The sequence below is a fragment of the Centruroides sculpturatus genome, unplaced genomic scaffold (assembly GCF_000671375.1).
Source record: "Centruroides sculpturatus isolate CEXI.00-Female unplaced genomic scaffold, Cexi_2.0 scaffold217, whole genome shotgun sequence".
NCBI classification, from domain to species: Eukaryota; Metazoa; Arthropoda; class Arachnida; order Scorpiones; family Buthidae; genus Centruroides; species Centruroides sculpturatus.
Genome location: NW_019384750.1, coordinates 349,887 through 361,686, shown reverse-complemented (window position 1 = coordinate 361,686; position 11,800 = coordinate 349,887). Strand labels below are relative to the sequence as shown.

The window sequence follows — 11,800 nt, the reverse complement described above, 5'->3', positions numbered from 1 at the left end:
GGAGAATTTGTATGTATAAATTTTAATCTGCAATATGTAAATATTGTCAATTTTAGATGTTTGATATTACTGCTTATTCCTCTATTTCTTAAATACTAAAAAAATATCTAGTAATGAAATCTTATCTTTCTCTTTTGTCTGCAGAAAAAACTCATTAATTTATGATCAAACAAATAATAGACCTGTAAATATATATGTACGAACAAATATTGAAAAGGTAGGTTACTATATTATTTGTTTTTATCTTGAAAAAATTTAATTTTCTGTTTGTTTGCCATTGGAGATAGTGTGTTTGGAATTAATAAATAAAATATTAAATTACTAAAAATACAATCCAGCTCAATGAAATATGCTAAAACAAGAAGAAATTTGAAGTTTCTAAAATTGAAGATGATTTTGTTTCCATATTTCAAATTAAACAAATTATCTTCTGTTTCTGGACTAGCCTATAAACTGGATACAAGTTGAATCTCAGTTATTTAACTTTAAGGTTATTCAACAATTTCAATAGTTTACTTTTAATGTGGATCCAACCATTTCAAATACTTTTGTTTTATAAATTGTTATATTATGAGATATGACAAATTTAGTTCAGTTTGATCTCCCAAAATACATATTACAGACATAAAAAGATGTCTTTTTTTGTAAAAATGTAATTTTAAACTTAACTTTCTCATTGTTGATTTATGTTATTTTGCAAAAACATATTATTTTCAGAGATTATAAAAATATAATTTCTAAATATAAGATTTAACCTAAATTTTGAGTTTCATACTTGACCAATTGTATCTCTGAATATAGTATTTTTTTTTTTGTGTTAAAAATTTAAGGATTAATAAGAACAAGAATGGATTTCTCAGAAAAAAATTTTCTTTTATATAAAATAAATGTATGCTTTAGAATTATGAGAACATTAGAAACTATTGGACTTTTGTTAATAATCTTGTTTTTGCTTTATGAATGATAAGATCATCATTCAGAAGGATAGATTTACCCCAAGAGAAAACTGGCTCTGGACTCTTTATAAAATTTCTATATCATGTCGAGGACAATAGATCTTTGACTCAGAATGAAATAATGAAAATAATTAAAATTCATCCATTATTTTTATCATAATTTTGTGTTGCTTATTGAATTTAAAAAATTTATATCCATAATTTTATTTATTTATATTCTTTATCTTGTTGATAGCTATAAGCTATACCTCAGTTTTTTCCTTAAGATCTGATAAAGCTTACTCTCCTTTGCTAAAATTTTTAATAGCTTTTTCCATTTAAAATACAAAGTTTAACTTAAGATTATCTCTGTAATGATGAGAATACATTTTTTCCCTCTGTTTTCAAAATTAATCATAATTTTTAAACAGTATTATATAGAATGACAGTTAAAACTATGAAAGCCTAAACTGATAGGTGAATCAGATTACTAATGTGGGTAGCTTAACAGAAACTTGTATATTTTTGTCAGTTCTAGTCAGCATAGTCAATGTTATTTATCGAACAGATTAATAAAAGAAATTGAAACTTTCAAAACATTATTTATAATAGAATTGAACATGTTATTTATTTTAATTATGATATAACTCAAGCATTAAATAAAGGAAATTTTTTTTCAAATTAGAAAAATATTGTAATTAGTAAGTACTATTAATTTTTGAAATTTTTCTAAAGATCCAATAAAAATCTGTAATTAATTTTAAGGAGATAATTCCAAACAGAATCATTCCAAAATATATTTTATACTCAAAGCAATTAAATTTACTTGACCTTTGCTCAATTGTAAACAGTTTATTAAATATGCAGCTTCTAGCAATTTGATTTTCAAAGAAGTAAAATAGTGTTAATAGCCACAATATGGCTAATTTGGACAATATGTCTCAATTAATATCTAGTAAAATATTTAATTTAAATTTCTCAATTTTAGATATATGATTTTTCATTAAAAAATTTTTATATGTTAAAAATTTAGTTCTAATGTATAGAAATTATAATTATAATATTGTTAATCTACTTTAAGTTCTACAGTTGAGCATCAAAAGAAAAATTTTAATAGAATTTTTATGATATAAACAGAATAAACTTGGTCAAATCTGTAGTTTTTATCAGATAGATAAAATCAAAACTATCTTATTATTTTGTATAATAATTTGAATAATACAGGGAGGCCTAAAAATTAGCAAATTAAGATATATTCTTAAGATTACTTTAAGAATGGTTAAAACTGGCTTGGAACAGCTGCAGGTTATTATTTGTAATCAGTCACTTTGTTGGAGGCAACTGAATTATAAATAATATGCAGGTGTTCCAAGTTAGTTTTAACTATTCTTATAATTTGTTAACTGACTTTTGAACCATCTTGTGTATTAAAGTTACATATATTAATGAATTTGAAATTCTTTAAAAACAATTTCAATAATTAATAATGTATGTATAGTAATTCAAATTTTGAAGAGTTAAGCTTTAAAATTAACCACATTCTTTGTTAATTATAATTATTAGTACTTATATGCATAATATTTTTAACCTTGTGATAGTTTTATAATCATAAAATTCTCATTATTAAAATATTTATGAAAAATGACATATTTAAAAAAAGTTGATAAAATGATAAAAGAGAATTTGTGTGAATTGTTGTATATTACTCATTGTAATCAATTGTTGATATATTTATATTTATAGAATGTATGAATAATATATAAATAAAATTGTTTAAGATATTCTTTTTTGTTTGATTTGATTTAAAAACAAATTGTCAATTTAATGATAAAGAATACCATATGTTTACAGTGCTTCATGTCCACATTTTCTATTGTATTCATTTATGACTCCCATTAAGGGCTGTCTATAAATTACATCTGCATTTTTCTTGAAATTTTTACTCCCCCTCCTCTATTTGGATGTCTAACAAAACTCGATTGAGAAGTCCTTTATATATTGTAACATATTAGAGAAGATATGGATTTATTTCAATCATTAAATCAAATTAATATGAATTTTCTTTGAAAATTCATATTAATTTGATTTAATGATTGAAATAAATCCATATATTGAGATTTTAATATCTGAATTACAACAGTAGTACTTTAATTACAGTGCACTCTTGCTAATCTGAATGAATTTTGATAATTTTTGCCATCAAATGTTTCAGCCAAAAATAAAAAACAACCAGATTATTTTTTTAAAACATGATGAATTTGTAAAATTAATATGTAGTGCACATTCTAATGTAAATATATGTACTAAATATAGTCTAAAATTTTTAAATGTTTATTGTCTAATGCAGATCCACTGGGTGGTGATGGGATGATTCCCTCTCCTGATAATTTTTACTACCAACACAAGCTTTCATTGTCAGTATGTTACATGTTTTTGAATTCATTTTATAATAAAATAAACATGACTTTTAAGAACCATAGTTTTTGGGTTTATCTTGAAGAGTGAAATGGTAAAGTTTTCTATAACAATTATATAATATTGTTTAACTACATAAATTAAAAATCATCTCCACTATTCACTCTTTGATCCACTGCAGAACTGTCTGAAGTTCTTTTTGACTTCTATTTTTTTATAAGCACACTAATGCAAACAACTCTGTAATAAGTTTGGATTAGTGAAAATATATTGTAAAGTATTACTTATTACTTTCATATTCCTTTAGTGAACACTAGCCAAGTACAGGTAAAGAACATTGAAGAAATATTTAGTAAAAAAATATAAATATATAATTTTCATTTAGTATTTTAAAAATTGTGGTCCCTATAATTTAAAAGTGGTAAATAGAGGTATAGAAAAATTGCTATTATATTTGAAATTAAGAGGTGGACGGAAAGTAGATAAACAAATGCAATTTCAGGCCTGTTGCATTTGTTTAAGTGCACTTGCAAGTGAAGAAATTCATGCTGTGACATGTCTTGTCACACACAGAATAAAAGTTTTGTACTGTCAATAAAACAACATGGGGGAAAAAGACAGAACAAGCTCCTTGCCAAAAGTGTAATTCAGTACTATGAACATATATCAGGACACAGTAAGAAAAAAATTGTTGTCCATTTTATGGAACAAGATATGAGAAAAAGCACTTTTTATGCCATTTTGCAAACATATGAAGAAATGGGACAAGACAATTACATTCCACTTTTTGGTTTTCCCCTTTTCTCAATCCACTCTGAAAGTTGATGAATGCTCCATAAACTTCAATCAGAAATGAATTGTCAAAATTGTTGTTGCCAAAGACAACTTTACACAATATCAAAGTCAAGAAGTTGGGGATCAAGGAACATAAGAAGCAAACTGCACCAAAGTATATAAAGGACTAAGCAGAGAGCAAAATGAAGCTGCAGAAAACTTCATGAAAAAAGTATGAGAAAGTATCTCATTATTGATGATGAGATTTATTGTCCATTTGACCCTGGAAACATCCAAGGAAAGCAATATTATCATGTTATGAATCCTCGGGATATTGCCTATGAGGAAAAAGTCCAGTCTAATGAAAAATTCTACAAGGAATACATAATTTTGCTGATCATGGATGCTTCTGGGAAAATTTCAGATGCTTTTGTTTGTGAAGGTACAATCACTGCTCAGGTTTATCTGGAGGAATGTCTGAAAAAAATGACTGTTTCCCTTCACTAATAAGCACTATTTCAGGGATGTTTCTATCTTCTGGCCAGATTTAACTATATTGCATTAAGCAAAAATTGTAACTGCTTAGACAGCAAAGGCATTGAATACATATCCAAGAAAGACAATCTCCAAATGTCCCACAAGCATGTGGCATTGAGTGCTTTTGGGTGAAATACAAAGAGTATTGCAAATGAAAAGTTCCTGCCAAAAATGTCTGGTCTTTCTGCCAGATTTGGGGATTTATCAGCCAAAAAGCTGCATCCACCTCTGGAAAATCTCTCATGGACCATGCTTACAAAAACATTCAATTGCATATCATGGCATCAGTGCCAACAAATAATTATTACTGTTTCTTCATAATAATTATTATTAGAAGAAAAACAGTTGTAAAAATCATTGTTACATGAGCATTAAAGTAGGAGTTGCAGAACTTGGGGTGTTAATGTTGTCAATTTACTTTCCATCTACCTCTTATTTCTGAATACTTAAACAAATATTATCCAAAAATTAATCTGCAATATGTACAATACAACTGGATATAAAATGAATATAAAATTTTTCCATTTTAAGTCAATAAATTAAAGATAACATTCATTCAGATCTCTTAATGAAATAATTTTATTTATATATTGAAGAGCAATTGTTTATTTGAATAAAAAAGGATCATAAGGTAACATTCCTTTACACAAATGACTTTCACATAAGCACTTTTTTGTCTTTTGATTAGGTTTTAATGACTTTATTAACTCTTCATACTTCTGACTATCCTCACTAGAAAATATACCACCCGAATAATCGTAACAAAGTTCTTCCAGTGGAAGTATATCTCTTGAAGCAAACAAGCACAGTTTTGGTATTACAGAATTTGTTCTGACTGGTATCATAAATAAATTAGGATTGCAAGAATGATTGAGAAATCTTCCAACATTTCCATAATATCTAGGATCCACTATAGTTTCTATTTTCTTCTCACTACCTATATGCTCGTTGACCACTATTATATAATTATTGTCATCACTGTTTAATGAAAAACGACCGATTGCCTCATTTCTGGTAAGAATTTCTCCTGCATACTCGCAAACAAATTTATGCTTCTTGATTAAATGTAATGTCTTTACACCAAATCCTTTATTTGAAGTATCAAATATACAGAAATTAAATTGTATTCCCCATTGAACAACCCTGTTTGGACACTGATCTGTACAGCTACATGACGAGTTGCATTCTACAATAAATCTGTCATATTCTTCTTGTCTTTCTATTAATAATCCATTATTGTAACTAGGCCCAAACCAGCGCAAACAAGAGCATCCCATTAAGCATTTTTCAGGGCATTTACATCCACAATATGCTGAATAAAAATTGTCTAAGTCAATCTCAGGACCGGGAATGCTAGTGGAAATATACTGAAAATTTAAAAATATATGTATTAATAACAAAAGTAATTTTTCATTTTAAATTTTAAAAACAAGTATTAATAATACAAAATTTATTAAGTTATTAAAATTTGACTTTCAATGTTATTTTTTTCAAAATTTACTTTGCTTACAAGCAACCAAAGGTAAATATGTAATTTTAATGTTGCTTTTAAAAAATAACTTGCCTTAATTTATTTAAAAGAAATGGTAACATCCTCTTATAATTAGAAATTAAGTGTTTAAAGTACAAATCAATCAAAACAAAAAAGAAAATGATTTAGAAAAGAAAGGAAATTTAATGACTAACATCTTCAGTTGCTAATAACCTTTCATAATAATTTCTTGAGATTCTTTCTTAAGAAAGAAATATAAAACAAATAAAAGTATCAGAGAATTAAATTAAACTTGAATCTTTTGAATATGGTATAAAGTTCCAAAAAATAAACTTCTAAGGAAACCAAGGTATTTATTAGAAAAGATATAAACAACTATTAATTCAAATAAAGTTTTTGAAAACTATTCTAATTGTGCTATTTAAATATTTGAAGTATACAGTATGTTACTTTTATTTTAACAAATTATTTCATAAGATGTTTTATTTTATGATTTAAAATACATGTTTCAATGACTTCATATGTTCAAATAGCACCATTAAATATTTTTGAAAAAGTGTTCTTTATTCAAATTTGTCATCATTGTGATCTGATTGAGGCAAAATGTCTCATAAAGCATTTAATCTCAAGAAAAAAGTTTGGAGTAATTTAGCCCAGCATCAGCCTGTTTATTTTCTAATAAATACTTTGGCTTGGTTAATGAAGCATTTAACTAAAAATTTAAAAAGATTATTATAATTGTATTAGTGTCCTAACTGCTAGAGTAAACAGTTTTTAGTTTATTTCTTATCAAGATTATCCCCAAAAATCTTATGCCTTTTTCTTTTTTGTATTATTTGTAAAAAATTTTTTGCACTTATTTTGAATATATAGAATATTCAAAAAATGAATTATTAATGCATAGTTCTTGATCCTACACAGTAAAATATTTTATCATCAATAAGATAAAGATTTTCAGCATTGCAATTTCTTATATTTTCCAAAAAATTAAATTATTTAGAATTTCACAAAAAAAAAAAAAAAAAGTTTTGATAATCAGGATATGAAATCTAAATAGAATAACAGATAATTATAATTTTGCATTTTGTATAATTTTGCATGTTTTAGCTATTAAAAAAATTATAAATCCTGTTTTTTCATATTAGATTTATTTATTCCACATCATAAACAACAAGTACAGTGGGTGATCGGTTAACGAACATAATCCGTTCCAAGACTTTGTTCGATGCGCCGAATTGTTCGTTAACCGATTATCGATTTACCATAGGTTTCTATGGGAATTTGATTAATTGGTTCTGGAGACCCCCCAAAATAAAAAAATATATACTTTCTTACTACCTTTATTTATATGTATTGATGATGATAAAAATACATACATACATAGTCTTGTGTTTTTATTAGTCGTGTTTTTTTTCTGTTTGAAAGGGTTAAAGAATCTGTCTAATGTCGATTGCTTTTCTCTCTTCTTCAGGATTTTTCGTAAGTAATTAATAGCATTGCAATTGCAGAAATCCCCAAGCCTTAACCTGGTTTGGATGCCATTCTAAGACCGTTGTTCTGACATCCTCCCACTTCTTCAAAGGATCTTTAATATAAGATATCGGCATTAATCCTCTTTTTCAGAAGAAAACATATCTCGCCGAGTTTCTTGGTGTTCTTCATTCAAGAGTTCTTGGCGTTCTTCTGTCGTCAGATCCATTTCGTGTTCCATTATGAACTGTTCGATATTCTTTATTTCTCAGATGTGATTTTTGTTACTCCTTTAGCTGCTTGAGTCTTCTTGATTATACAGTATGTTTCTTAAATAAGATTGAACTTCAGCCTACTGTAGACCTGTTTACGCCATACTGCCCAGCAACATTAGGCATCTTCTGCCCACTCTCTACCTTTGCTATTATACTCTCACCTTTCGAAAAGAAAAACAGACGCAAAACTTAACGAGTGCCTACCCGACAGTCTCATGAATACATAAAATAATTGTTTTGTCAGAAAAATAAAAGGCTGAAATTACAACAAAGAGTTTCAAAGTTCAGAGGAATAATATCCGATCGGTATATATCGGCTTGAGCGTCGATGTCGACGTCTCCCACACTCCGAAAAGTTTTGAATTGTTGCCCGAAGACAAGGGAAGACCAATTGGTATTCATTAATTTACGTCGCTTCTTCTTGTGTTTGTTCTGTGGGGTGTTCGTTGTCTGAACATAAAAATCTTTCGCGAAAGTGTTCGTTATCCGATTTGTTCATTATGCGATCTGTTCGTTAACCGATCATCCACTGTACTTTAAATTGTGATTTAATCAATCTTGAATGATTCAATATGTATTTTGTTTGATATCATTACAAAAAATACCTCAAAGTAAAAATATAAATTTTTATATAAATCCAAGTTGATAATATACATTAGATACAGATTCACAAGTCTCATGAAAGATAGAGATCATAAAATTCTTAAAATATGGCAACTACAGTACACAGAGGAATTTTTGTAGATTTACAAAAATTTAAAAAGTAAGGCCATTAACTGCAGAAATGATAAACTATTCACTTCTTGGAAGTGGCTAACAAGAATTATGAAGGGCGTTTCAATTACTAGTAGTAATTTACCTTTGCTATAATTTTATACTGTCTGCTTCTGTTCCTCTATGAATCCTTGTTTATTTTTAATATATTTCTTACTTCATAATTTGTAAATTTTTGTTTAAATTGTTTTTATAGTAATAAAACTTTTATTCAATGTAACTATTCCTGATAAGCAAAGTAAAAGTACTTGATTATTTTTGTCATTTTGCCTGTTAAAGCATTTTATTATTGAATTTGATAAACTGAATTGTAAACTTTATCATCAATCAAATGCTATCCTATATAAAAAATTAGAAAGCTAAATATATCATTCTGACTTAAATCAATCATGTCTTAATTAAAATTCTAGCATTATGAAACAAAATTGTAATTAGAAGTTATTGGTTCCAAAATTTCCATGAATCAAATTTTTTGTCTTAGAGAATTACATAAAAATAATTCAATTTTATTAAAATGAGTCTACTTTTTGAATATTCAGTTTAACTAAGATATGTTAATATGTTACGATTAAAAAAGCATATTATCTGTCCATATGTGACAAAGATTAGACAGCTCAGGGTCATTTAGTTCATTATTTAGGATTCATATTATTACTGTTTATTATGTTTAGTGATGCCATATAGATTTTGCAGAGTAAACAAATGGAACAGTATGCAATACAATAATAGCCAGTTCATAGAAGTGCATCTGTTATAATTCTTCAAATTCATCACATTCAGTTTTACTGTAATAGATTTTGTATCTGTGACACTGAAGGCCAAACATACGGATTAATTAAAGATATATGATTGATAAAAACATGCACACATTTGAAAGTTTATATATATAAAGTTTCAGGAAGAGAGAAAAATAAAGAGATAGCTTCAAAAGTAATAAAATGAGAGATAACTGTTAGAAACAGAAAAATATACATAAATATAAGATTATGGCAATAGAAAATGTGAATACCAAATTTCCAAGAGAGATTTAATAATTATCAAGTTGGTATTTAAGTAAATGTTTTGTATTTAGTATTTTAAATAAAGTACAATAAAGTATTATATTGTACTGAATAGGAAAATATTTAATAATAAAGTTCAATCATGCTAAGTGTATTCAAATGCCATAGATCAGAAGAATAAACAAAATAATTATTTTAGTTTTTATAAAATCAAATTAGAAACAGAATTATAATAGTTATTTTAACTTTGTAGAACTGTTAAGAGATATAGTCCATTGAAAATGATTACAATGGGCTTCAGGATTTGATGGATGTCCATTTGGTCTTGCACAGGTGAAAAACTGTTTTCCAAAATTTGGGCCTGCTTTTTTAACTGTTCGTAAAATGCATGGTTCTTTATGTCCTTTACATAAAGGTGATTCTGGAGGACCATGTAATATATTCTTCCAAATTTCTCTTTGTTTATTATTTAATACCTTACGGTCATCTGCATTGGCTTTAATATTTTCATTATCACTTTTTACTTTATTAATGTTGTAATTTGGTTCTTGTTCTGACATTTTGCTTTGTTGACATGTACTACTATCAGAATTACTGTAGTGATTAATTCTGTCTATTTTATCATTGACACATTTTTCTTTTTTAGAGTTTTGTAAAAGAAACTGAGTGATAGATTGTTGTTTATTTTGCTTATCAATTTTCTGCCTCTTACTATTCTGAAACCCTTCCTCATTGTTTTGAAATTTTTCAGTATTTTGTAAAAATATTGATAGCTTTTGTTGTTTGCCTGCAAATTCAGGCCAGTACCTTGTACATAAATCAGGGCATTGTTTATTACTTAATAATGAAAATTTGAATACAGCTGCTATGGGACAATGATCTGAACCTTTAATATCAGAAAGAATTATACTTTCTTTTAAATAAGGTAATAGTCCTTTATCTGTTAAGACATAATCAATACGAGTTCCATAATTGGTTAACCTTGCACTAGTTTTTGAATTCCAACAAGTGTAAGCATTCTTCACTGTTGGATTAAGATGACGAAAGGTATCTATCATATCTTTCTTACTTTTTAAGTCATTCTCAGAAGATAAGATAAATGAATCTAACCACTGTCGAGATGGTTCATTTAGAAATTCCTCTTCGCTTCCAGGATCACAGTGGTCAATAGGTTTGTGTGTTATATTCAAATCACCAACAATCAACACATGATAACAATTTTTCAAAAGCAATTCTGTTTTACAATGTAATAATTGATTAAATTTAAGCTTAAAATCCTTACGATCCAACTTATTTGGATCGGCACGAGGACAATACACATTTATCACAGCTAATTTTTCTTCTCGTTCACTGCATTTTATTAAATGTTCAGTCACTATAGCACGTCCTTCTCCATCTAGAGAAATCATTTCAGAAGGCGTAAATAATTCTGTCTGCAGGCAGAATTTAGTGTTCGGACTGAATATCCCAGAAAGTCCTTCTGCGGCATTAACTGGCTTACAAGAATCTTTACAGTAAGTAGCTACACCAGAGTATCCGGACAGATGACGAGGGAATGCAAAATATGAATTATAACCTTCAATAAATGCTAACGATTCTTCTAATTGATTTCGGGATAACTTCGTTTCTTGTAAACATAAAATATCTGCATCTAAATTTTTTAATATATCTTTTATACTTGATTTTAATGATCTTAGGCCATTTACGTTCCAGCTTACTATCTTCATTTTTAATTTGAAAAACTTAAAAAAACAAACTTTCACGTGTTAAAAAAAGAGCATTTAACCTGCGAAAATTCAAATAATGAAAACGCCCTCTAACGGTGCTAACGTAGTAACCTTTCATTCAAATCTAAACATTTTATAAATTTAAATTAAAACGTTACTTAATATTACCCACCTGAAAATTAGGTAATTTATTAAAATCGATATTTAAAACAGAAATCGGGACATTTTCTAAACCTTTCGATATATCGTCCATCTTTATTCGTTTCGAATGCGATACAGGAAACATTCCTTTAGAAATGGCTTCATAATAAATAATCTTATAAAAATGTATTATTTATTTAAAATATCAAAAAATAAATAATATATTAAAATCTATTATTATTAATTTTAATTAAATAGA

The 11,800-nt window shown here is 27.1% G+C and overlaps 2 protein-coding genes across 2 annotated transcripts; both read right to left on the bottom strand.

Moving 5' to 3' along the window:
- Positions 1 to 5,266: 5,266 nt before the first annotated feature.
- LOC111628567 (histone-lysine N-methyltransferase SETMAR-like) lies at positions 5,267 to 5,938 on the bottom strand. The gene has a single exon (XM_023372391.1). The coding sequence runs from the start codon at positions 5,936 to 5,938 to the stop codon at positions 5,267 to 5,269; it is 672 nt and encodes a 223-aa protein (XP_023228159.1).
- Positions 5,878 to 11,466, bottom strand: LOC111628543 (DNA-(apurinic or apyrimidinic site) lyase 2-like). The gene is made up of 2 exons (XM_023372355.1): positions 9,963 to 11,466; positions 5,878 to 6,028 (listed from the first exon to the last, which is right to left on the bottom strand). Exons 1-2 carry the CDS (start codon positions 11,398 to 11,400, stop codon positions 6,015 to 6,017), a joined length of 1,452 nt encoding a protein of 483 aa, XP_023228123.1. The 5' UTR covers positions 11,401 to 11,466; the 3' UTR covers positions 5,878 to 6,014.
- Between the last annotated feature and the right edge of the window lie 334 nt (positions 11,467 to 11,800).